This window comes from Protomyctophum parallelum, assembly GCF_964188405.1.
Source record: "Protomyctophum parallelum genome assembly, chromosome: 15".
Taxonomy (NCBI): Eukaryota; Metazoa; Chordata; class Actinopteri; order Myctophiformes; family Myctophidae; genus Protomyctophum; species Protomyctophum parallelum.
The window spans coordinates 11015683-11043565 of NC_139710.1; the positions used below are offsets into that span (position 1 = coordinate 11015683).

A 27883-nucleotide genomic window follows, 5' to 3' on the forward strand; every position below is an offset into this window, starting at 1 on the left:
GTGACAAAAACATTTGTGAGGGATTATGCTTAGACATGCAACAGAGACATAACAATGGTGCCACCTCCATAAATGAGTCAACCCAAGCCCAGTATTGCATCATGAACCAGAGAACAATATTTGACTTAATTGCACGATTGTGGTGGGAAAATAATTACATTTGTCCATTCCTCCTGAATAGATACACACTACAGAAGTGGTATTACTGGCTTAATATGAAATTATTTTTATTATCAATATATTAACATTCTTGAATTTTTCATTCAATAGTTAATCATCATCTGATCATCATCTACTCAGATAAACCAAAGGTTGCCTGACACAATGTTCCACACATGCCAGGGAATGCCAGGGTCCAACATATTAATTTTAGATTTCATAATTATCAGATTAAAATGCAATATAAATAAGAAATATAAAAGTTGTGATGCACTTTGCAATGGTTTTTAATTATTTATAGCCTTTGTAATGTATGTGCCCACTAAAACAAGCAGCCCAATAACTTGCCGGTATTGCATCAGTCTGTCATATGCAGCTCTGAATTTGCAGAGGTGGACAGTATATTTACAGAGAACTGGGCCAGTGGGGCATGATGCAAGGCACTTCTGCTCTTGCCCTATAAACACTGCAACAGCATTTGCATTGTAACTTGATCGTAAACTTGATCTAACTTCAACATTGTAGGCCTAAATTCTATATTAGTATCAAATTGGCCTGTCTTCTGCTCTCAATGTAAATGAGAACATAATTTAGTCAAATTCACTCAGGGTTGAGGCACAGTACAATAGGTTATTCCATCTTTTACTATGCACAGCTAGTTCAGACAAAGGAATTTCCTGAAGTCCTCTCAAACTTTATTGTTTGGTAATTGGTATACAAAGTCACCAGAGTATGCACACACACCATGTGCTAGTAAAAAAAATACAAAATAAAACGCAGTGAGGCATTCACTGGAAATTGTTCATTATAGCATTCATGGTCATGCATGACCATGTTTATAATGAATGACAGCAAATGGTTTATTATTTGTTCTTTCTTGTCCACAAAAACGTATTCCAGAGATTACAAAAAAGCAAACAGTCTAGACAGCACAGATTGAAAGGAAGTAACATTATATTTTCTGTTTGGACCGTACTCTGATGATGGTGAACTGGACAATTAACAGCCTCTTATGTAATCCTCAACACCTGACCCATTGATTCATTAGCAGACAGTTTCATTGATGTCGTCAATAAACTTGAGATAAACACTGCAGACAATAAATCCAGTCAAATCTGAACTGAGTTTACTATTAGGCAGATTGGCAAAAATAACTTCTTTATATATTTTAAAATAGAAAAAAAACAATAAAATATCAGTGTATCATTTGCTTTGAAATAATTCTCCCTCACTGGCCAGCAGAATTAAGGCTCATCTGAATAAAATATGAAAATAAATACATACAATAATGTAAATATAATTATCTTCTGGCATAGATTGTCATCTATTTTGTATTTCACAACTGTCTTTTACATACATATTGGAATCCATCTTAAACACATAATAATCATACAATAACATTCAATAGCCATAATATCTATCAAATATCGACAGTAGACACATATCCACACTGTAGGAATTGAAGTTACCACTGAATATAGTTGACTACCTATAGGACAAAGTTCATATGACCTACTGAAGCTTATCTTTTGAAACACACACACACACACACACACACACCACAAAGTTCGAATGATTTTTCTTTTTCAATTAATATTGAATAATCATAAATTGCACAATGAAACTAAATAAAATAAGTCTTCTACAAGCAAAATTATCCTGCATTTTCTGACATTAACGTCAGTTGTCCACATTTTTACACTGTCCTTAACATGTTTACCTAACACTTCTCAATAGCCACAAATATAAACAAGAGTCAAAAACAGCACTTTAAACGGCACAAAATCACAGTACCGGAATGTCCAGCAGCAAAACATGCAAACACATTTGCACATCATTCAGTCATTGCTACGTAGCTAGCTACACACGCGCACGCACGCACGCACGCACGCACGCACGCACGCACACACACACACACACACACACACACACACACACACACACACACACACACACACACACACACACACACACACACACACACACACACACACACACACACACACACACACACACACACACACACACACACACACACACACACACACACACACACACACACACACACAACCACCTTAATAAAAAACATACATACAAACACAATCACATACTGTACACATACAATGAGGTTAAAGTACAACAGTATACACTGCCCTATGCTAACACTCTGTTGGTACAACACGTGTTTTAGGATGGTTTATCAGGTCACAAGCTAACAATCCATCATGTTACTACTAGTGACAACAGTCAGCTATGCTAATCACCATAACCCACAGAGAAGGATATGTGGTAGAGAAGGACACAAAGAGAAATAGGTGATATAGGTAAACAATATATAAGGTGATTGGAGAAGAGAAAGTATAGGACAGTGGTAGTATTCTAAAGCTTCAGCAATTAAAGCCTATTACCTCAGATGATCATGAGGTCTGAATAATTCCATTACCTCGCATCAACACACACAAATGTTTCACCAGGGCCAATTATCACTTTAGGTGTCGACACTTTAACTGTCCCTCTGGTTAAAGGGCAGGAACACTTTGGTGGAGGTTTAGGTTGTGTAGTTACTTTGCCACTATGTAACTCCAAAGGTGGACTAGAAATTCAAAATAATAGCTCCATTGATTATTCATAATATGCTCCTCATTGACTTACATTGTACAGTGATCTCAAAGTCACTCTTTTAGCCTGTGAACACAATATAGAACATAAAAAAACAATACTGTTTTATTTTTTTTATAAAAAGGTCAACTTCCTGTTGATTTTGCTATTTTTATTAGGAAGAAAACCCGGACTGGAACCGCAGATCAGTGTTCGTGCCCTCAAACATCATTTTCCAGAATAACACAACGGACATATAAGACTACTAACAGACAGATATCTATATACAGTCTGCAAATTAAAGGATACTGTGTGAATCTTAAAAAAAAATATCGAATTTATTTATTTACCTTGAGCAAATACTTTGGTCCTAGTGGATATTTTTCAGACCAGACTGCTCATTAATTTAGCAGCGGCTACAACTGAAAATACCTTGAAATGTAAGACAGGCTTGAACTTCAGACAGGTTTGATACTATATGTAAGGACTGTTCCCTCCCTGCCTGTGATCTCGTGAGAGCATTTTATCATGCTCACATGTATCTTCTGATACAGCCACTTGGTTCGCCAATAAGAAGTTAAAAAATGTGTAGAATGTGAGTATGGAATGCAGATTTTGAAAAGTAGGCTACTGATCGACCACATTCCTTTGACTGGGATTTGGTACATAGGATTTTAAATATGATCAATCTGAGGATTTTATCAAGCCAAATGTCAACTCTCTGTGCTAAAGGGCAGTCTGGGCAGAAATGTAAAAGGAAAAGGGAAGAGGGTGTCAATTGCTTAGGAAAAATACTCAAGGCAGAGTAAGTTTTCTTAATAAACCAGATTGTTGACTGCAGTCCTGGAAAAAAAGGCATCAGAAATTGTATATTTTCACGTTAAGCTGAAACATACAGTACAGTGCACGTAAGTGAGTGCAGAAGAAGTTGACCTGCATCACAATCCTGAATTCCCAGCCTCAGCATTGGGTTTCTCCAGTTGGGCAGACTCCTGACTGCAGCTGCCCTCTGCTGGGCAAACTGTGGAGTTGTTCTCAGTGGTCGGGGAGGCTTCATCGAGGTTTAGGCCTTTCATTGGAGACTTCACAGGGCTGCTACTGTGACTGCGGCTGCGACTCCGATGGCTGTGGTGCTTGCCCCTCCCGGGGCTGGGACTGCGGGACCCGGTTTTCATGAGGACAACAGTACTGTCGTCCTCTGAGCTGAAATCAGAGCTGTCTGAAGCACTAGCTTCAAGGTCTGCGGAGGGAAGCTGGATCTGACGATGGACAATGAAATAGAGAGGAAAGAGGAACGGTAAGACCAAGGTAGAAAAGCAGATGAGTAAGAGAGACCAAAATATCAGAGGGAAATGATAATATAATATGTGATTAGAGGAAATAGTCAGATGGAGATAAAACGAACAGGAAAACTGACAACTTGATTATCATGATCACCTGAAATGGCTCCGATACGCCCACAATTGTGTTCATGTTGTTGCTATAGTAACCCAAGATAAAGTCCCCTGAGCCCTTGGGTAACTCCTCCTCTGTAAATGCCACCTGGAAAAGAGGCCAATAAGAGGGGCCATGATTAATCAGATAAATCAGATGCCACAGAAAACGACCACAAAACAAAACGTTGCATTCCTCTGGTCTTACCTGCTGTTCTGGTCGAGGGATATCAGTTTCCTCTTGCTTGGCCCATACATACCCCAGATAGTCCTTGTGGTGTTTGAACCCCACCTAGAGAATCACAGACCAGAAATCGCAGGCATGTACCGTGATTCTTACATAAAATTGATAATCACCAAATCTAGATAATCATTTGCTGAGAGAGTTTCTGTTGAGTATATTCTTAAAAAGAGAGGAGTGCATGAGACTAGTTACCTTATACAACCCAATCCAATCCCAAGAGCTGCGGGAAAAGTTTGGTGCCGTTTTGAACTTAGCTTTGGCATCTTCAATACTATTCCACTCATCCTCCACCATGAGCGTCACCAGTGGGACGTCCACCTTGTATGGGAACTATACGAGCACATTTACAACAGATCAAATCAATAAAGAAGGTTTAAACATCAGCCAGTCATGTTTACAACATCACAAAGTCCCTTCCTGGATGTCTGACCTGTAGGGTGAAGATGGAAGAGACTGGCTTGTGGTCACTGACAGTGTATTCCATGTGACTACGGTAGCAGTGCTGCAGCACCTTGGTTCCGCTGGTCAGCCCTGACATGGAGCTGCGCTTCCCTGCAGTGTGGCCAGTAGGAGCTGTGGCCCTCATGCGCCACAGGATCCTGTCAGTCCATGCTGGCTTTCGTTTCTTAGCGCTGGGCAGGACAGCGAGAGAGAAAGAAGAAGAGAAAACAAATTACCTAATTTTCCAGTAAATGTTGTATATGAAACGTTGCGTCAGCATGGTTAGACAAAGCAATCTGAATTCACCGACCTTGTATCATATGTATCTGACCCAACATCAAACTTGTATGTGGGTGAGAATTTCAGCGGCCCCTCCAAGAACCCCTCCAGGACAGTCTCACTATCCTTAGCCATGTTCAGCTGCAGCAATGACAGTGACATAGGTTAGAGCACCGTTTCATTGACAGTGACATAGGTTAGAGCACCGTTTCAATGACAGTGACATAGGTTAGAGCACCGTTTTAATGACAGTGACATAGGTTAGAGCACCGTTTCAATGACAGTGACATAGGTTAGAGCACCGTTTCAATGACAGTGACATAGGTTAGAGCACCGTTTCAATGACAGTGACATAGGTTAGAGCACCGTTTCAATGACAGTGACATAGCACCGTTTCAATGACAGTGACATAGCACCGTTTCAATGACAGTGACATAGGTTAGACTAGAGCACCGTTTCAATGACAGTGACATAGGTTAGACTAGAGCACCGTTTCAATGACAGTGACATAGGTTAGACTAGAGCACCGTTTCAATGACAGTGACATAGGTTAGACTAGAGCACCGTTTCAATGACAGTGACATAGGTTAGACTAGAGCACCGTTTCAATGACAGTGACATAGGTTAGAGCACCGTTTCAATGACAGTGACATATAGACTAGAGCACCGTTTCAATGACAGTGACATATAGACTAGAGCACCGTTTCAATGACAGTGACATAGGTTAGAGCACTGTTTCAATGACAGTGACATAGGTTAAAGCACCGTTTCAATGACAGTGACATAGGTTAGAGCAGGGGTTTTCAACTGGTGGTCCGTGGACCACTGGTGGTCCGTGGAGGTATTGCATGTGGTCCCTGACCATGCATTTAGTAATGTAGCAAAGTGAAGATTTTGTAATTTCTTCCACGGAACAGTGCACTAAACGTCTGTGCACTGTTCCGTGGAAGTGCGTCAATGTTATCAGAATTACTGGGAAGTCTGAGGTTAAGAAATTCCACAGAAAAGGCAGTTAGAATCTCAAGAAGGGTGAAGTGTACCAGCTTGCCTGATTGAGTCATCATTATTAGGAAATGTTAATGTGCCCATACAGTATAATGTCATCATCTGCTATATCTTGCATGTATTTGCCATTTTTTACTATATATATATATATACACCGGTATATATATATATATATTACTATTACTATTGTTAAAATAGTTATAATAGCCATAATGTATGGATTTAGATCTGCTAGTTGAACTATTTAAAATAATTTTTCAAGATAGTAAAATATGGAAGAAAAAAAGTTTAGGGATAAAGGCACGCCCAAGATATAGGGCCACATGTGTCAGTCATCAGTTAAGTCCGTGGACCATCGATTGAGAAACAGTATAAGACATGGGATGCATTCCATAGCAAATATTACGAAAGCACTAATCTTAGCCCATATCCCATTACAACACAACAGTGGTCCCCAGGTTGATCCTTAGTCAAGGTGGTGGTCCCTGGTTCACAATCAGTTGAAAACCCCTGGGTTAGAGCACCGTTTCAATGACAGTGACATAGGTTAGAGCACCGTTTCAATGACAGTGACATAGGTTAGAGCACCGTTTCAATGACAGTGACATAGGTTAGAGCACCGTTTCAATGACAGTGACATAGGTTAGAGCACCCAAACAGTCGGTCGGGATTCGGGAACCATCTTTGGGTCACAGACCAATATATATTTAATATAAATATAATTAAAAAAAAAAAAAAAAAAATCACAACTTTTTATCAATTAAAAACAAAAGAATTTCAATTTTTTTTAAAAAAGTTTCCATGGATAAATAAATAAATACAAGGTAGATAAGAAGTAGTGAAAATAGCAGATCTACAAGCAATCACGGAGGATGAGTTGAATATTTCTTACATACACACAAGAACAATCATTGACTGCCCTCGGGTGGTACAAGATCATTATTCATTAATAATAAAACAATAACTAACATTCATTAGACATTAATTATTCACACTGAAGTTATATGCAGGAGAGAAGACATTTTACCACCTACGGTACTTGCTGTGACATTGCATATAGTAATCACACATGTGTGGTGGGATAGACAGTAGACCAGATAGTCTGCTCTCAGACGAAGTGCGTATTTGGGAGAATTATTAATTATCATGTGCTAACAAGAAGTCTGAACCGTTTTTGTGTTTGTTTGGGTTTTATTTCTCACTATTTAGTATTGTTTTTACCTGATCCTTTTCCCACAGCATGGAGAATTTGTTGTTATCAATGGCTGACTTCACCACTTGCATTTCGAGGTCATCAATGCGGAAATTCAGATCCCCAAACCAGAACACCACACTGTGAAAACAGTACAGTAGCAACCACATTACATTTTCTCACCACAAATGAATGAAAGTGCCAGTAAACATGACACATGTGTGGGCGATTATGAATGCATGCATGCAAAAGAGAGAGAGAGAGAGAGAGAGAGAGAGAGAAATAAAAGTATGTAACCCTTGTGGGTCAATTTTTTAAATGAACAATGTGACCCCAAAGACCCCAAAATGTATATATTTGGCCACGAACGTCAGACACCAATCTGAAAAGATTTTGTAGAGACCCCATAAGAGAAGAATTTGTGTTGTTTTGCATGGTTTTTGGAATTTCTTGTAGGTCAGCTATTTTCAAATAGCCAAAGTATAGGGCGGGAACCCCTTTTGGTGTTTTAAGCATTATGTTATACTTTAGCAATTGAAAAATAGAAGATGTACAAGCTCATAGCGCGGCACCGAGTGCCACGCTACGAGCTTGTAGATCTGCTATTTTTGAGAAATCGTGAAAATGTGTTGCAAATCTTTGAATATATTCTTTCAGAGCGAACGGTTTTAACTAGAATCTTTGCTTCTTTGAATCTTTTCTTTTGAAAGATTCTTTGAATCTTTTGCCAAATACAGATAATTCTGGGGGTCCTTGACATGAAAAAGGTTTTCACGTCATAGAAACAGGATTTAGAAGCCTTTTTTTTTAATCGACCTCAACCCTAAATAGGTTAAACAGATTTTAATGCTATATAAACTAATTTCGCTGGGGACCCCCTGCAACCCCCTCAAGGACCCCTAGGGGGTCAGTCTGACTACACACACTAGCCCATTTTTGGCGGGAACCCCTTTTGGTGTTAGCATTATGTTATGCTTTAGCTATTGAAAAATAGCAGATCTACAAGCTCATAGTGCGCCACCGAGTTTTGAAAAAATCGAAGAGCGACTGACATAGAAGACATTTTTAGAATCTGATCTCAGGTCAGATTGGGCTAGTGTAGACTGCTGACTCACTCGTGGTCGAGCACCCCAGTGGCAGATTGGCTCTCAAACTGCTGCTGCTGTAGGATACTTTCAAAGTCCTCCATGCGCTGCTCTGAGTTCTCCATGTGCGCTGGCAGGTGGCAGTTTAGGAAGCAGATGGTGTGACCAAACACAGACATGCGAGCACTCACTCCTCCTTTATTCCCCTACAAAAAGGGATAAACAGATGAAAGGAGCGGGAATAATAATAATATAATAATAAAGAGAGTCAGGGTGGAAAGAGACAGGATTATTTTTGAAATATTTATTTGGGATTCCTTAGAAGCATTTGGATATTACCGATTATCTCTCTTGAAAGATTCTGCTAACAGCAGCATCTGTCAGCACTACTAATGTTATTGTTAGTAACCCCCCTCCTTTTTTATCGAATGGTTTCCAAGATTGTATTAAATAAAATCACACGTCGTGAAGTGAGGGGTGCTCTTATCATCATACTGCACATCATTCCGTACTCCAATCTAATCACCACAAATGTCATTCCGGCCAATCACAATTTGCGTCCTCACTTTTGCCTTCAATGTTTGTGTTTGCACACTTTTGTCTTTTGTCACACTCAAAGCTGGACATAAATACATTTGTAAATTCTGAGGGGCACCTGTGTCTAGCTGCGTGCGTGTAAACACAAACTTTGTCCCTAACAAACATTAAATGCCATTGATAATGAATGGCCAGTTTTGAGTATTTGTGTAAACGCAAACATTGCGTGACAAACATTTAAGACAAAGATAAGGATGCAAATTCTAATTGGCCAGAATGAGATGATGTATGATGATTTACAATGATAAGAGCGCCCCTCACTTCACACGGGTGTGATTTTTGAGTGGTGCAGCCAATCCAATCCAATCCAATTTTATTTATAGAGCACATTTAAAACAACAAAGTTGACCAAAGTGCTGTACAATTAGGCAAAGCAAAACATAATACAATACAATACAGTAATAAAAACATATACAATAAAATCAAACAATCAAGAGTACACATTATTCACGGTTTAAAAGCCAGGGAATAGAAATGAGTTTTAAGATGTGTTTTAAAAACAGGTAGTGTTGGAGCCAGCCTGACATGGCAGCTGCTTCCACAGTTTCGGAGCAATTACTGAGAAGGCTCGGTGCCCTCTTCTCTCACACCTTGCCTTGGGGATGACAAGGAGCATTTGATTGGCTGACCTCAGTGACCTAGATGGAGCATAGGGTTTTAGGAGATCGGAAACATAAACTGGCGCTGATCCATTTAAAGATTTAAAAACAAACAATAAAATCTTAAAATGGATTCTAAAACGTACTGGGAGCCAGTGGAGTGCAGCTAAAATGGGAGTGATGTGTTCATATTTCCGGGGTCCTGTTAAAAGTCGTGCGGCAGCATTTTGAACAAGTTGAAGGCGGGAGAGGGAGGCTTGAGTGATGCCGGCGTAGAGGGCATTACAATAGTCAAGGCGAGTTGTAATAAAAGCATGTATCACTCGCTCTAGGTCCTTAAAAGATAAAAACTGATTTGATTTGTGATAAAAGCCTCAAATGATAAAAACTAGATCTAACCACAGCCACTCCAATGCCCAGCTTTGTCTGTCCCTGTGCACCTACTGTATGTATGTATGTTTAGGGTACCAACAGGGTACCCTAAAGGGTTGCACCACTCACTTCAGACAGGTCTGATTTTAAAGAATGAACGATTAAAATATGTTTTAAATTATAATATGTGGCAATAAGAGAAGAACAGCAAAAATATCTTGCATGTAGGAGTGGTTTCACAGTGTGACTGTAATGGGAGTGTGGCTGTAATGGGAGAGCTGTCTGAAGACAGGAAGTGTACACATACACCAAGGACCCGTGAATCATTCACAAAATAAATATTTAACGACAGGTTTTCAGTGTGTAGACAATAAGAGTAGAGTAGATTTCCTCCCTCTGCTCTGACCCACTGAATTACTTGAAACATCATGGCAGAAAGGCAGATTTGCAGAATGTACTGCTGATGTCCATCATTGTCAATGAGGACAACAGACAGACTTAGCCCGAGTGCACATATACTTCTGTGGAGGTGACCCTTATGGGTCCAGTTTCACTTGCAGTAGATAGCCTATACTTCAGCAGCAAATGCATTTAGACAGACTCCCACTGTTACATTGATTCTATCAACGAAGTGTTAAAACAAACCACTTCTCAAAGAGCTCAAGAATCTAGAGTAAGTTGAGGAAATTATCAGAGAAGCAACGGGTTGTGTTGCAGCAGTCAATAGTTGGAACCAACCCCCCTCCCCCTCTCTGTTCATTCCATTCAATTAGAGCACCACCTTCTGGCCAGCAGATGTAACAGACATCCCTGACAGTAGTGAGTAAAAAGGTGTCCTAAAACAACCCATGCCATTACATAATAAATACAAGATTATTACCTTTCTGGTTGTACAAGGTTTGTTGATAGATAATGTTGCTGACCAAGAAAGCCCTCTGCCAAACCCTCTGTGTATGCCTTGCATAACTCAGTAACAGTTTAAAGAAAAGGGTGACAGTAGGTTTCTCACCCAGTAACCCCCCAGGCCTGTGCGGGTGGTTTCGGTCTGGACTTCTCGGAGGAAGGGAAGATGGTAGTATTTAGCAAACACCAGCAGCAAAACGCCTTGCATCCGCTGGGATACTACCTGAGAAACAGACACAGCACCATAGAGACCATAACAGTGTCAGAGACAAAGACGAAGGAAGGAAAATAGACAGACAGACGACAGTCAACGAGGAATAAAGAGGACAAAGGGAACAAGAATAGAAAGCAGTGAGTAATGTGACTGCTGCTATGTGTATTCTTGATAAGGTACACGTACAGGGTATACTAGGTATAGTGCCACCAGAACTGATGGTATTATTTTGGAGAAAGTAGTCAAATTTATTTTTTTAAATGCAAATATGAGCATCTGTTTATCTGATGTCAGTGTTAGGGCCAGACCGAGATATTGGTCATTATTTGACCTTTTTGAAAAGTGCCAATGGCAATTATGCAGCCTATGAGTAGTTTAAAAAAACCGTTAAAAAGATATCTGATCTACAAGTCACACTGTGTCACGTCTTCTTCCATCGCCACTAGGGGGCGCAAAAAGGCCCTGACTGCCAGTTTATATACATCTTTTAATTTTAATTTTATTTATATATATTCTTTTGCACAACGTTATAAACGTTTTAAAAAGGCGTTGTTGGCGCTGTGGGAGTTGATAAAAAAGAAGTTAATTAAGTCCTTGGCAGACATTGAGTTTTAATAGGGGTTAAGTTGTTAAACAAAATAAATGTACTTGTTTGCTTGTTCATTGTATGATTACAGTTAAATGTTCTTTCTCTTCCATGCCTGTACACAGCTAGGGTGGTTCCCTGCTTTCCCCTTCTGAGGTGTCACACAATTAATCACAATTATTTGTATGACAATCAATCATCAAGTAAAATGTCATGATTGTGACAACCTTACCAACAAGGCAACTAAAGGCCACCCCATAGCTTAAAGACATGATTCAACCCTACAACCCTTCCTGCTCACTTAGATCAGCCTACACAGGATTGTTGCCCGAGTATTCCCTAAAACAACGCACATGTTCCAGAGTCTAGGACCTAGACTCTTTTTCCTAATGGCTCCCAAATTGTGGAGTAAATTCCCCATTGAAGTCAGAACTGCAGAAAGACTCATTCCCAATGTTCTGCTGTAGTCTGAAGACTCATCTCTTCAGACTCTACTTCACCACCAGCATTTCAAAATGTCTCCTTGATATCCAAACACCTTCATTGTTCTCTCTGTACTCTACTTATGTGAGTACTTATTTACTGTGGTTTATTGACTAGAGCTCATCATGTGTACTCTACTTATTCCGATTTCGCACTGGATAAGAGCGTCTGCTAAGTGCCTGAATTGAAAATTGTGCACCTTTTTGTTATTCAAAATATTTCCAATATAGAGAACGGCATTGGACCCAAAACTCTGTCATTGGTTGTTGGGCTCTGGTCAGTGTTTCTATAAGCAAATAGTCAGAGCTGCACACCACAGCACACTGCCTGTCCATCTCTGCTGCTCTGTCAGCTCTCTCTTCCACCCTCTCCCTCTCGCTCTCCCTCTTTTGCATTTCTATTGTGCCCTGCAGGATGCTGTGGCCCAGCTCTCCCGCTGTTTTGCATGATGCACTGAACATAAAGGAGGCCACAGCTAGCGGTCCACCCTGAACATAAAGGAGGCCACAGCTAGCGGTCCACCCTGAACATAAAGGAGGCCACAGCTAGTGGTCCACCCTGAACATAAAGGAGGCCACAGCTAGTGGTCCACCCTGAACATAAAGGAGGCCACAGCTAGTGGTCCACCCTGAACATAAAGGAGGCCACAGCTAGAGGTCCACCCTGAACATAAAGGAGGCCACAGCTAGAGGTCCACCCTGAACATAAAGGAGGCCACAGCTAGTGGTCCACCCTGAACATAAAGGAGGCCACAGCTAGAGGTCCACCCTGAACATAAAGGAGGCCACAGCTAGAGGTCCACCCTGAACATAAAGGAGGCCACAGCTAGAGGTCCACCCTGAACATAGAGGAGGCCACAGCTAGTGGTCCACCCTGAACATAAAGGAGGCCACAGCTAGTGGTCCACCCTGAACATAAAGGAGGCCACAGCTAGTGGTCCACCCTGAACATAAAGGAGGCCACAGCTAGTGGTCCACCCTGAACATAAAGGAGGCCACAGCTAGAGGTCCACCCTGAACATAAAGGAGGCCACAGCTAGAGGTCCACCCTGAACATAAAGGAGGCCACAGCTAGTGGTCCACCCTGAACATAAAGGAGGCCACAGCTAGAGGTCCACCCTGAACATAAAGGAGGCCACAGCTAGTGGTCCACCCTGAACATAAAGGAGGCCACAGCTAGCGGTCCACCCTGAACATAAAGGAGGCCACAGCTAGAGGTCCACCCTGAACATAAAGGAGGCCACAGCTAGAGGTCCACCCTGAACATAAAGGAGGCCACAGCTAGTGGTCCACCCTGAACATAAAGGAGGCCACAGCTAGAGGTCCACCCTGAACATAAAGGAGGCCACAGCTAGAGGTCCACCCTGAACATAAAGGAGGCCACAGCTAGTGGTCCACCCTGAACATAAAGGAGGCCACAGCTAGAGGTCCACCCTGAACATAAAGGAGGCCACAGCTAGAGGTCCACCCTGAACATAAAGGAGGCCACAGCTAGTGGTCCACCCTGAACATAAAGGAGGCCACAGCTAGAGGTCCACCCTGAACATAAAGGAGGCCACAGCTAGAGGTCCACCCTGAACATAAAGGAGGCCACAGCTAGAGGTCCACCCTGAACATAAAGGAGGCCACAGCTAGAGGTCCACCCTGAACATAAAGGAGGCCACAGCTAGAGGTCCACCCTGAACATAAAGGAGGCCACAGCTAGAGGTCCACCCTGAACATAAAGGAGGCCACAGCTAGTGGTCCACCCTGAACATAAAGGAGGCCACAGCTAGAGGTCCACCCTGGACATAAAGGAGGCCACAGCTAGCGGTCCAGCCTGGCTGTCTAAAAAGGAAGCGCATTTAAGGAGGAAACATGATGCATGAATTGACAGTCCTTGGGGATGACAACAATTCCCACACTGCATCCATTTGTCTTGGCTTTGTGTCAGACCATCTCTCCTTTTATACATCCTTAACATTTGTCTTTTATTTCATGTTACATAATGTGTGTGTGTGTGTGTGTGTGTGTGTGTGTGTGTGTGTGTGTGTGTGTGTGTGTGTGTGTGTGTGTGTGTGTGTGCACTGTTATGGCTCAACTGTACAAGGAGACAGGCATAGAAGCGAGAGAGGACATGTCAGATATTGTGCTAAAACCAAACCCCATCCCCCAACCACAGGTCTTGGAGGCCTAATCACACTTGCTGTGTGGGGGCACACATCGCACACGTGAGAGAAGAACCTCTCGTTTGTATACTCACTAGCTATTTGGATGATTTGGTTGCGTAACAGTATCCACTGAACCATAAACTGGGCTGACCTGCGGTATTTGTGCTTGTGTGAGGAATGAGCATAAGAGAGGGTGTGTGTGAGTGTGTGTGTGTGTGCATGCATATGTGCACATGCTTTCTAGTATGTTTGTACACAGTAGGCAGTACACACATGAGATGCTTATGAGAAGGTTTAAGCTAGTCAAGCAGGCCAACAGAGAGCCGGAGGACAGCATCAGTGTCACGGTCAGAGGTCCATCAACACCACGTATCAATGTGATCCAAAAATAAAACAGCACTCAGAGGGTGTCTCTTGTCTGCCTCTCTATACACTCAGCTGATTCATTCTTAGAATCACTACTTCAACACAGACAAACACTTAGATATGCACACACACCCACACACACTAAATGGCATGAATGGACAGAAACGGAATGTTAAATCGATTAAATCTAAGAGAAATTCCCCTGTCCAATACAGTTGGGAGTATTCTGCTGTGTAGGATGCTTGGTGAGGCTTCCAACAAAATAGAAAGATAAGTCATCTGATTTATAAACCAACTAAAAAAGGTGTGTGTGTGTGTGTGTGTGTGTATATAATTGGCGGTGCAACGTAAAACGTAGGTGTGAGGGCTGCATAGCGGCCCAAACTACAGATATGATATAAAGTCGCACCCGTATACATCATACATCATAGGATGCATGTATTAGATTGTTTATTAACACATTTTAATTAGTTAGTATTTATAAAATGATTTTGTATATGAACTATAAAGTTTAATGTATTTATTTTTTATATTAAATCATCACAAAAGTAATTCCGGGCCAATCATTTTTAGCGTCTTCACTTTTCTGCCCTCACTTTTAACCAATCATCAGCCAATGTTTGTGTTCACACAGACCCGGAAAGCTGGGCATAGGAGGGGCTAGCGCCCCTCAAAAAGAAAATATGAAAATAAAAGAAAGAAATGTTCTTGTTGAATACTACTGGATTATTAATTAAGCTTTACTGTAAAAGGCAGGTAGACTGATATACAGACAAAAATAGAGTCTCACTGCATGTTATGAGCTAGCTCAACAGTGGCAGATAATAGATAAACCAACATGACATGGTTGTTTAAGCACTATGCCTGCAAATATATAACACAATCACATGCTCTGTAAACCATGAGAACCAAAACAGCAGCAGAAAGCAATGCTCACTCATTTAACACTCGTAATGTGCGAATAGTTTTAACTTATGAATATGTATTTGTGTATTACTGTATACTATAGTTAAACCATTACTGACCAGCACGTAACCGAAGGGGCTGAGGCGCTCCATGCAGGCATCGCTCCACTGGTCTGTAAAGAGGACATCTTTCAGCCGTTTGTTAATCATAGAATTCACTTCTTGTAACCTTGAAGAAAAACAACAACACACCACGACGCACAAATAGTCAATATTGCGGAAGCAGACAAGGACATTGAAAATAGAGTGGGCATTGATAAAGTAATGGCAACTGTGAAGAAAGTAGCTGTACGGAATCACTGTAGTTCAACACCGTATATCAGTGAAATGGACCACAGTGGGAATGAAGGACAGAAGGAGGAAATGAGGAATTGGAACATCTGGCTTTTATGAGGAAACAGCTGGCTGGCCATCAACATAAACAAAACACTCACCCGATGATGTACATATCTGTGTTTCCATCACCTATATTCAAGCCAAGCAACGTGGTGAGGTCATCAGGTGGCATGGCAGAGCCCACATTCCAAGTGATCAAGTGCAACCTGTGAAGTTGAATGCATCCCTTGATTTAGCTATACATATCTATGACATCATTCAGATTTTTATAGTATATAAATTGATGAGTAAATAAAGGTGAGTCCATGTTATCCCGGACTACTTATGGAATATATACTATACATTACATAGATAGCCTATTTCATATACTGTAAGTGTAGACTCAACGTGCTTCGTGGCCCTATTAAGTAGAGCTGCTATTTTTGAAAATGACCACTTACTATATAATGACATGTTCAAAATAGGGACGCCAGGGTGAAAGTGGTTTACTATGAAAACCTGCGTCTCCCGTCCGTCCGTCACACCTCGTGACATCCCGTGACATCAGGGAGATCCTTAGCTCTCCATATATTATGGATCTGACCTCGTGACATCATGGAGACCTTAACGCCTCCATATATGGTCACGACTCGTGACACGTCACGCCCATACTGTATGCCATACTGGCATGTCCATATATGAAGATCACACACACTGACCTCATCTAACCCTGGATATCCATACATGGAGAAGACTGGATCATCACCTAGATCTGCATATACAGTATGGAGCCGGCCAGCAACTCTAAATCTGACCTCAAACCTCAAACCCTTAGATCTCCATATATGGAGCTGACCTGATCTGACATTCCATATGTTGATCTGACCTCATCAAACCCTGTACACTCAAGACACACTCAATATATGGCCAGTACAGAATTCATTCCATGTTGATCTCGCCCCCCATGCCAAAGGGTCAGCGCTCGCCCAGCAGTCTGCCGTCTGCCATCACCCAGGCGGATGCGGACATTTGAGCTAATTTCTCCTTTCATTGTCGATGGCAAATATGAGAAGTGTGGGGACAAGATGACGTACATTTTCCCTTCATTGTCAATGGCATTTAATGTTTGTGTTGCGGACATTTTGTGGGGACAATAGCTGTATATAAGTAGGAGGGGCTAATGCCCCTCAGAAATGTCGGTTAATTCAGAATCTAGTTTTGAAATCCTATATTCAATAAGCACATTTCTGATAGTGTGTGTGCGCGCAAACAAAACCTTTTCCTACAAAAACATTAAATGCCATTGACAAGGAATGGACAATTTTGAGTGTTTTGTGGTAACACAAACATTGAAGACGAAGGTGAGGAAGCAAATTCTAAATGATGATGTGTGATGATAAGAAAAATCACACAGGTGGGATTTTTACCAATTTGTGTGACTGTCACATGAACATACTCAGTGGCAATAGGACTTACAACCTGGTCAGTGCCAGTCACACTTGAATGAATCTCTAAATTAACTCATCTACTACACTTTCTTTCCCAGTTTACTTGGATCTCATCATATCATATTTAAATACAGTATTATCAACTTTCTGTCCCAAGATGAATCACTCTCAGTTGTCTGGAAATGAAACTTTCTGAGATGCATATAATGACACATTATAGGCCTGTGTAAAACAATATGGTGAACCCAAAATAATATGCCATAATATAGAACTTGCCTGAAGTCTTCCACTGTTTGGGCCGGTGTGTCTGCAGTACCTGCCACAGAGAAGGCCCTCTGAGCATGGGAGGTGAGGTGGGAAGGTAGGGGCCTGGAAAGCGGTGGTTGTGGAACTGAAGCAGCCCGGCTTACAGGATGGTGGCCTGGGCCTTTAGGGCCAGACTTCACATTGGCCACAGTGGGCACTCCACTCCTCTCCAAGGGTTTCTCTGCCGCAGGGTGCAGGGGCTTGGAACGACTGGGCGCGGCCCCATCAGGAACGGATTGGTCCTCGTTGGCCACTGGTGGAGGTTCAGGTTTGGGCTCAGAAACATCCACAGAGTCCTCTACTCTGGGGATTCTCTGAGGCCGTGGGGGCCGGCCCGGGGCAGCAGGCTGGGCAGCAGGCTGGGCAGGAGGCTGGGCAGGAGGGTGGGCAGGAGGCTGGGCAGGAGGGTGGGCAGGAGGCTGGGCAGGAGCGGGACTGTTGGCTGGTGCCTCTGTACCTGGAGGAAGCACTTCAGTGACTGTTGAAACTTCTGGTGCTCCAGATGGGCCGTCAGCTTGTATCTGGCTTTGGCTCTTATCACCTAGATCCATTTCCTAAAATATCTGTAACAGAGAAATCAATTGGCACATTTATAATGGCAGAGATATCTGATATAATTTATATATTTTTGAGGGGTGCTAGCCCCATCCTATGCCCAGCTTTGAGTGTTTGTGTAAACAAACTTTGAAGGTTAAAGTGTGTAAACACTAAACACAAACATTGAAGACAAAAGTGAGGACACAAATTGTGATTGGCCGGAATGAGATGATGTATGAGCACCCCTCACTTCACACGGGTGTGATTTTTATATACCGGTATACATTTTGTTATGTCTAAACCTAACAAAATATTATTTTAATAGCTGAGTAGTAAATATTAGCTATCAACAACTACAAGAAAGAACCCATGTGATTAAACCATCACGCATGAATCAATGCTACAATGTTCAGTAAACCCATAAAGCAGGTGAAAATATAGCAGCAAACAAATATCACAACAGAATAAAGTAAGTGAAAACGTATTGTCTCTTACCAAATAATCTGCGAGGCAGTGTATTTAAATGACCAGGAAAATAAATCCCAGAAAATAATCCAAGAAAATAAAGTCTAATAAATCAATCTATAGTCCAAAATATCCAGCAATCCAAAAGACAAATACTACCAGACAAACAGAAAAAAAAAGTTTAAGATACAATATTCCCACAATAACACAAATTTATATAAAATCAACCATACAAGACAATTATCTCCCCTGTGCCTGAATTTGTTTCCCACTGAGAACAAGATCATAATCATAATCATCAGCAAGATGAGATGACTCTTGCTATAATTGTCTCCACCAGGCGACAGAGTATGTGAGGGGGAGAGAGTCTGTTTTGCACTCCGTCCGTCCGTCCGTTACCAGCTATTCTCCGGCACCGTTAACCTGGTCCATGCCAAACTTTGAACACACACGGCCTAGCGCCGCCAGGAGGCCGACTTTTGTAAAACACATTTTTTTATATTACTCCTCCACACATCCTGCAAATCGTTACACAGTATCTCTATAGTCATGTGCTCAAGACGGATCTGTCCCATATTTCATATTCATAGTCCATACTAATTATAAGCTATAATTGGCTTTCAATTGGCAGGTGGATTTTTCCAAAACACATTTTTGGAACAAAATGCCTCAAATCATCCAATTGCCATCAAAGGCGTAAGGAGAAATGGCACCCCTTTCACATTGGCCTATTATAGCGCCACCAGGAGGCCACAACCTGACCTGACCTGGCCTGGTGACGACCTGTGCCCCGAGGGGCACTTTTTCTAGTTGTGCACTGAAGCGCCATGCGAATGTGGTCTACTGAAAGGAGAAATTAACATGCAACTCTCCTTCATCCTTCATCAGGATCCTGATGAGTTATAGGCCAAAATGTGAATTGGCCAGTGGAAAGCATGGACAGTTTCACAGTGATCGGTCCAGCGGCGCCTGTGATTAACTGCTAAGAGACAAACACAAAGGAGTGGAAACATAAAATCCCTCGCCCTTCTGCCTTTCGCCTGGCGGGGATAATGAAAGAGTAATAGTCTGGGAAGAAAAGTTGTTGGGGAGAAGTGAAGGAGATCTGCATAGTTTAAAGGAGGAAAACAATAGCCTGTCAAAAATAATTGAGAGAATTAGTGGACAGCACCCACTTCACCATGTTATTCAACCTTTCTTACACTTCACACCTCCTGTAGCTCTTGGACCATTTAATAAATATATAAAATTAACAGAAAGCTTATCAGGCTCTCTATTATGTCAAAGCTACTTGCGACTCTGCTGTAACCACGGAGATGCTTAGTCAGTTCATATCAGCTCAGAACACCTGCCAATAGTGCTGCACGATTCTTGCTCAAATGTGAATCTCGATTTTCCTCCACAAGACATGGATTCTCATAATATCCATGAAAATATGTATACAAAAATACATAAACAAAAGCATAAGAGTAACTAAAATGGACAGCCAACTAGTGCTGCACGATTCGTCACGACTCTTCACAAAATGAGATTGCATAGGTGTCTGAATCTCGATCTTTTGGTTATGCGTGTGTGTTATTGTGGCATCAAAACAGACCAATCCTGCAAACTTTGGAAGCCATAAGCACTTAGGGGATGGAATATGGAAAATCGGACAGATCCGTGTTGATCACATGACTATAGAGATACTGTACTGATTTGCATGATTTTAGAACAAAACCTGCTGTAATAGTAATATCACAAAATGTATTTTGTTGCTGCCAACTGTGCACACACACTCCCTAGATGCCAGGGCAGAACCTCTGTGTGCACAGTTGGCAGCAACCAGGCTAACAGTGCAGTGCCAGAGATTATCTGTACAGAGACAGACGGACGGGGTGCAAAACATACTCTCTCGCCATGCCTTCGGCCTGGCAGAGACAGTGATGTGATTACAAAAGGGATACACTCAACAATAAATGTAAGATCAAAAAAGATATTTCCACAGTCTAGCCCTATCACATCTTTCCATCTTGTGGGCAAAGGTCAAGGAAGCACTCAGCAAGCAGCTGACTTCAAAGACTTCAAGGCACACCACAGTCATAAAGATGAAGTTATACAGTATACTCTGTTGTTACTTAGTAATACTCCTGTTACTTATTAACAATTTTAAATAATCAGTAACACCCCCCCCCCCCCCCTCTCAGAGATGTGCATGACAACTCCAGATCAGTTGGTCAGTGGTGGTGGAGGAAACATGGACAGGAGATCCATAGCCAAAACAGACATAATGTGCAGTTAAACCTGCACATTATGTCAGTAGTGGGAGAGCCCTGAAGGCGATGAAAAAAATAGAGCTTGCATAAATATTCACATGACCTTCAAAAGATAGGGCTATGAGTCCATGACCTTCATGTAGAAAAGGATTGCTGCCGATTCCAAGAGGACAGCGCTGGTCACATGTGCCCAGCTAGTAACATGCTGGTCTATTTGTGGACCAATAGCTTGGTGCCCTGCCTGTGTGTGTGTAGTGTGTCGCTATAGCCCATGTATGGTATTTCTGTGGAGGATTGGGAGGAGGGTAGGTGGGCGACTTGTCACACGTGGGAGTGGGTGGGTGCAAAACGAGGGAAGAGAGTGAGCTAGACAAGACAGACACTTTCAGTCACAGCTCTCTGTATCTTTTCCAAATTGATCCTCGCTCATTTCCCTCTGGCACCGTTTTCCTGAGCCTTAATCCTCTTCTCGCTCTTCTCTCCACTTTTCTGTCATCTTTCTCTCTCCCTCTCTCTCTGCAAAATGTCCCCAATTTTCATTTGTAAGAGACTTGCTCGCCCTTGCCATTATTGCCCTGTCAAGGATTAACTCTTCTTATATTTCACCACTGTTTGTGTGTTCTTTCCTATAAAACGTCATACCTTTCCCTATCAACTGAAATGGCGCACACAAATCTCAAATTGTAAACACAAACCTAAAATAATTATTTTTGCCTGCCTCTCTCAGTCTCATTTCCCCTCCACATCTCTTCTGTGCTTTGAAGTGGTCAGTGGTGGTGCACTGACGTGTTCTGTATTGTTTCCTTCAGCCAACCACATCAGCCACAATTAGTGACGTCCCAATGGTTGCTGCTGTCACAACAGCAAGAGATAGATCATTATCAGTGGTAGTGGCTTTGTGTGTCTGTGCAAGTGTCTGTGTGAGAGAGAGAGAGAGAGAGAGAGAGGGGGGAGACAGAGTGAGAGAATGTGTGAGAGAGCTACAGTAGGGACAAAAACTGCTGAAGCAGCTGTATGACATCCCTAGGATTACAGAAGGTGGAGATGACAGTGAAAGAAAACTATCCATCCATCCATCCATCTTCACTCGCTTATCTGTAGTCGGGTTGCAGGGGCAACAGCTCCACCAGAGAGCTCCAAACTTCCCTCTCCAGAACAACATTAGTAACTTCCTCCTGGGGGATCCCGAGGCAATGTGATTCCTCCAACAGTGCCTTGGTCTGCCCTAGCCTAAGATTTAGACTCTCATAGATGTATTTATAGATTCTGACATTTTCAATCTACGAGAGTCTAAGCCTTCATTACCAATGGGTCGGATGATTTTTCCCCCCGGACAGTTTGAGTTATGTGGATTACATAGTACGTACGTACGCACAGAGAGTTTGTGCATTTATAGATATATACAGAGCAGCTTATACACATTTGTTTTCCCCCCGTTTTCCCTTTTATAACCACCAGCATCTCTCTCTCTGCTCACGCTGCACCCGTGCGCACTGCTGCGCATATCTCAATGGAAATATTGCTGGTTTTGCGGGACTAAACAATAAAATTGCGGGATGGTGCAGAACTAAATTGGACTTAATTTTTGTTTGCAAGCGTGAGCGGCGGACAGGTGGTCACTGCAGGCGGGCAAAGAATGAAATCATGGCCTGGGCAGTGGATGATCAAATGTTAGAATTGAGCCTAATACTACAACTACTTACTACTACTTGGTCAGCCACAGCCTCACTTTCAAAAGGCTGCTCCACACACACTGCCCCATGAGGCTGGCCATAGCCGTCTTCACAAAATGTGATAAGGTCATCACATTTGGGTACTTTTTGGCAAGTGTTTTTCGTGCAAAACTAATGCTTACAATGAATTCAGAATCATGAAAAACCCCTAGTTTGACATATCACATGCTACCTAAAGCATAATTCAAATATTATAGGTTGGGTACCATTAGTTTTCAATGGTACCCAAAGTTCAACCACTGAATTTACCATGATCCAAAATGTATGTAATGATCAATTTGATGTGATGCATGTTATTTGGATGACCCTAATAACAAACTCATAACAAACCTTGAACGATTACTATTGCAATTTCTTTTGGGTTTTTAGCTTAGATTGAATGGCCTATATTTGCATTTCCTGTTTAGATGAGTTGATCCAGGAGTCCAGGACTCAATCTACTTGAAGTCCTTGACCTCGATCAGCCAGGGGCCCTTGCTCAGATGTTGTAACTTGTACGTGACAACCACCTTCCTACATTCAGCACCCACTTGGAGGAGCAGTTGTTGCACCTGCCACACCTCATTAGAGAATAGAGAGCAGTGCGATTTCTTCCACAAAAGTCCAGGTCAGTCTCCATAACTGTTGGATGGAATTTTGTACTCCTCGTAGTGATGGAAAAGCCAAGTTAAAGATGATGAGGGGGAACTTTCCACGGCCGGCTCCACTGACAAGACCTTTATGTACACCAAAGGAGACATCGGCCTCTGTGCCGTGTCAGGAGGAGCCTAGCCTCGGAGACCGCAGGCGTTTTGTTCTCAAAGAAGAAAAGGAGGAGCCCGACACTCACAGTTGTCTCTCCTAACTACTGTACATCAAAGGCATTGCAGTGGAGTCCAATGCAATCACAGAGGACCTCAACTGGCACAAGCACACAAGCCATGTGGTGAAGAAGGCACACGAAACCAAACTTCCTTCAAAGGTGACTGAAGACGTTTGGCATGGGGCACAAGATGCTACAGGCCGTCTACACCTACAGCACCACTAACAGCAATCGGACTGATTTTATTTCCGCCTGGAAGGGAATTGTACTGCCCTCAGCCGCAAAGCACTTCAGGGTCAGTTGTCAGTCATCAGTGGATGTGAGATGAGCTTCTCTCCATCCATATTATGATGGACAATGTGTCAGTAAAGCCAGGTACGATTTAAAAAAAAAAACCTCCACCCCAACCATGGACTATTTCAGATGCTTCTGCAGTCCGCTTGGTGTTTCCACATCCACAAGGGCAGTAAGCTCTGCAGAACCTGTGTAGACCTGTCTCCCTACTACACGGAAAAAAATGAAAGAGAGAGGAACCATATATTTTCAAATTTCAACTGTGTGTTTGAAGGTTGTGGCCATCATTCTAGACAGACCTGTTAGGTGATAGGGCCTACAGAATTCTTCAGAATTCTTCAAATTTCAACTGTGTGTTTGAAGGTTGTGGCCATCATTCTAGACAGACCTGTTAGGTGATAGGGCCTACAGAATTCTTCAAATTTCAACTGTGTGTTTGAAGGTTGTGGCCATCATTCTAGGCAGACCCGTTAGGTGATAGGGCCTACAGAACAGTACACAATATGGACAAAATGTGCAATAGTTCAATAGTTATGCCAAATATCCCAATAGCAGTACAATATGACTATGGGTTCATACTTTCTTAATATTTCAAGTACCAGTGACAACCAGGAACAAACTGGGTGACGACCACGAAGAGTGTGGTGACATCTGGAGAGACAGAGAGGGCTGGTGGTGAGGGTTGGCAGCCTGGGGCTGGTGGTGAGGGCCTCTTTTGTGTCGCTAACATCTCATCAGCCATCTTGCCTATCTCTCAAAAGACAGTGGGGGCTGTACCATGCCACTACTTGGACACAGTTCTGATCAGTCTTGGTCGGGTCGCCTGAAACACCCAACAATTCATCCGGTTTAAAACACTGATGTGTCCAAGTTTGTCCATCAGTAATGTTTAATTTACCAATTAACCCAATCCCTCCTGTTACACTAGGCGGAATCGTGAGGCCAGTGCCAGTCAAATGCGCAAAATACCACAGTAGACAAAGAGATCCCAGATCAACCAGGAAGTGTGGCCCCCCTAATATTGTATTCATAGGAGACCATTAGGCTGTGGTAGACGGCCTAATGGTAGTTGTTTTCATCCGGGGATGTAAGAAGAGGGAATAAAAACCTTCCAAACACTGGATTTTGGCTCATTTGGAGCAGAAAAAAAGGACAAATAAGCGTGCACGGGCGTGCACGTCGGATCCGTATGTAGGCTGTCTAATGTGAGTAAAAGGAAGAAAATGTAATAAAAATACTGGATTAAATGACATTAAAGAAAGACAGATTTTTACGTTCTGGCACAGGCGGGGGGTGGAGAATAAAACGGAATTCCACGTTCTTGGCATACATTCGTGCAACAAAAGTGAAAACAGGCCAATTATACACTATTTTGTTTTACTTGCATTTAAAACAAGTCCAACCAGGGCATCCTGGAGAGTATTAAAAGCAAGCTGCAGGTTCTTAACGGCAACCTCAACTGAATCTGCAACACAATATAAAACTGTGTCGTCCGCGTAAAGATGGGATTGACAATCCTTCAGAGTGGATCACACAGGTGTGATTATTCTTTTTAAAGAATAACATTTTGTGAGTAACTTTGGCATCGTATTATGTTATATAGTTACTAGTGTTTGGCTGGTGTTGCATGAAGGACGGGTACTTGCAAATTGCAATGCATAAAGAGCAATGACTGGTGAAACAAAAAATGACTGGTAGCTCAGCTGAATGAGGACAGCAGCAGTAAATATCTGGCCTATTTATGCTCTTGTCCTGTTTCAAGGACAATTTCTGGTGGAAAACAGATGAAGGTCAATTTAATTCAGTATTTTGCCATCAGATGTTATCTCAGACGTGTGTGTGTGTGTGTGTGCATGCTGGATAGATAGGGCAAAGAAGGGTCTGACTGTGTGTAAATGGTGCATTTATATAGCGCCTTTATCCAAGGCGCTTTACAGAGATTGTGCATTACATTCACCCATTCATACACCGATGGCAGCGGAAACCATGCAAGGCACCAACTAGCACATCGGGAGCAATTAGGGGTTCAGTGTCTTGCTCAAGGACACTTCGACAGTAACTCTGGGGGAGCCCGGGTTCGAACTGGCAACCTTACGGTTCCCATCCAGGCACTCTACCCCTGAGCCACCGCCACCACCACCGCCACCAGGTACAAAATATTATTTCCACATAGAAACCTCCAAAACACATGGTATAAATGGTAATGATAAGGTATACCATGGTACAGTATAAACACTCCTATAATAGAGATCATTCACTCACTGCTCCTTGTCAATATAGTAGATGTAGAGTTGTAGACAAGTAAATGTAGTTGTTGACAAAGATATCACTGACGTTAACGTAGCTACAGTCTAGCCTATTACTCATCCAAAAGGATACAGTAAAAATAGATGCAATACAATTCAATGTATTCAAAATGCATTATCATCTTCCTTATGCTAAAGGTCATACTGTATGGTCGGTCACACTCACAACTAAATGATGCCCCGTCTGTTTTAAGACATAAACACAACACGTCTCTCTCTAGCTTTCACACACACACACACACACACACACACACACACACACACACACACACACTGGTGTACTAATGTCGGATGTCCTGCTGATCTGTGTGACCTAGTCTGTGTACTGTAGTCTGTCACAAATGACAGAAGTCATTGTCAAATGACTTCCTGTCACGTAATTACCTTGACTGACATTATGGCATAGTTCACACTTCACACAGCCATGTTTCCTTTTGACATATTCCAAATAATGACATTTAGCACTATTATTTAAAACCACCACAGAAATGTATTATTTTGCCCGTCTTGTTACCTCTGTTTAGAAGATGACTGATGTAACACCTTTGCTGTCCTGCGGATGAAAAGCCCCGAGATATTATATAGCACAGCTCAGAGCTCAGCTTCTTATGAGGAATGGATTAAATGTTTCGGAGCCCCCAGCAAAAATCTCACAACAGTGAAGTTGCCACAGCCCCTTTCCAAACGAAACCATCGGCGTCCACTACCAGACCCTTCCTCCACACTGTCGATGTCACAGTGAGCAGGTTACTGGCTGAACTGGAGACAGATTACGAGCGCTACATTTCAAAACATGTCTGTCACCCACTCTTTCCTTCACCGCAGAGCTTAAATCCTTCAAAGACCCACGGAACTGAGCTTCAATAACAATGCAGCTTCTAGTTTTAACTCGTGCCCTTCAAATTAAGAAGTCACATCTATGACTATGGCTGGGATTGTGGGATCGTTTCCGTAAGCGAATCATTCACCTCAGTTGTTTTACTAGTCAAAATATCATGGGAATACGCAACAGTGCTGCCCCCCAGGGGTCGATGTTGTGAAGTGCGTAGCCTATCATCATGGCAACCGTGAAGGTTATGCTACACAATCTTGAGGGTTGGTCATGAATGATGGTCATGATGTGTCATGTAATTTATATATGTATGTATGTATGTATGTATGTATGTATGTATGTATGTATGTATGTATGTATGTATGTATATATATATATATATATATATATATATATATATATATATATATATATATGAAATACAATCACTGCGGTGCTGTCAACGGTTAAATTGAAAATTATTGAGAGCTATATTGAGCTTGCCTTGTTCATAGTAAGTGATTTCCTTCCTTGAGTTAATTAGGCAACAATTGTTTTGTAAATTAACTACAGGTTCGGGCTGCTACGCGGCCCTCACATCTAGTAACCTGACCTCTCTCACTCTCACATCACATCTAGTAACCTCTCTAGACTCTACCTCCCCTCTCTCCCCCTTCTCTCTCTCTCTTCCCCTCTCTCTCCTTCCCTCTCTCGCCACCCTAACCTCTCTTTACCTCATCTCTCTCTCCCCTTCTCTCTCCCTGCCCTAACATCGAGTAACCTCTCTTTATCTACCCCTCTCTCCCTCCCTCCCCTCCCTCTCTCTCTCTCTCTCTCTCTCTCCCCCCCCCCCCTTCTCTCAACCCTCTCTCTCTCTCTCTCTCTCTCTCTCTCCCCCTTCTCTCCCTCTCTCGCCACCCTAACATCTAGCAACCTCTCTC

General features: G+C 42.3%; 1 protein-coding gene across 1 annotated transcript; it reads right to left on the minus strand.

The window, feature by feature from the left end:
* Positions 1-838: 838 nt before the first annotated feature.
* On the minus strand, positions 839-27052 carry inpp5jb (inositol polyphosphate-5-phosphatase Jb). Its single transcript, XM_083783947.1, has 14 exons — positions 26646-27052; positions 17710-18302; positions 16105-16212; positions 15731-15839; positions 11014-11130; positions 8467-8642; positions 7381-7492; positions 5186-5295; positions 4865-5066; positions 4627-4764; positions 4399-4482; positions 4195-4299; positions 2190-4016; positions 839-2019 (listed from the first exon to the last, which is right to left on the minus strand). Exons 2-13 carry the CDS (start codon positions 18288-18290, stop codon positions 3696-3698), a joined length of 2163 nt encoding a protein of 720 aa, XP_083640073.1. The 5' UTR covers positions 18291-18302; positions 26646-27052; the 3' UTR covers positions 839-2019; positions 2190-3695.
* Between the last annotated feature and the right edge of the window lie 831 nt (positions 27053-27883).

Coding starts and splice junctions, on each gene's coding strand:
- inpp5jb (XM_083783947.1), bottom strand. CDS start 18,290: ATGGATCTAGGTGATAAGAGCCAAAGCCAGATACAAGCTGACGGCCCA. Junction 15,840..16,104: donor ACAGATATGTACATCATCGG/GTGAGTGTTTTG, acceptor TTTTTCTTCAAG/GTTACAAGAAGTGAATTCTA. Junction 4,300..4,398: donor TCCCTCGACCAGAACAGCAG/GTAAGACCAGAG, acceptor CCTCTTTTCCAG/GTGGCATTTACAGAGGAGGA.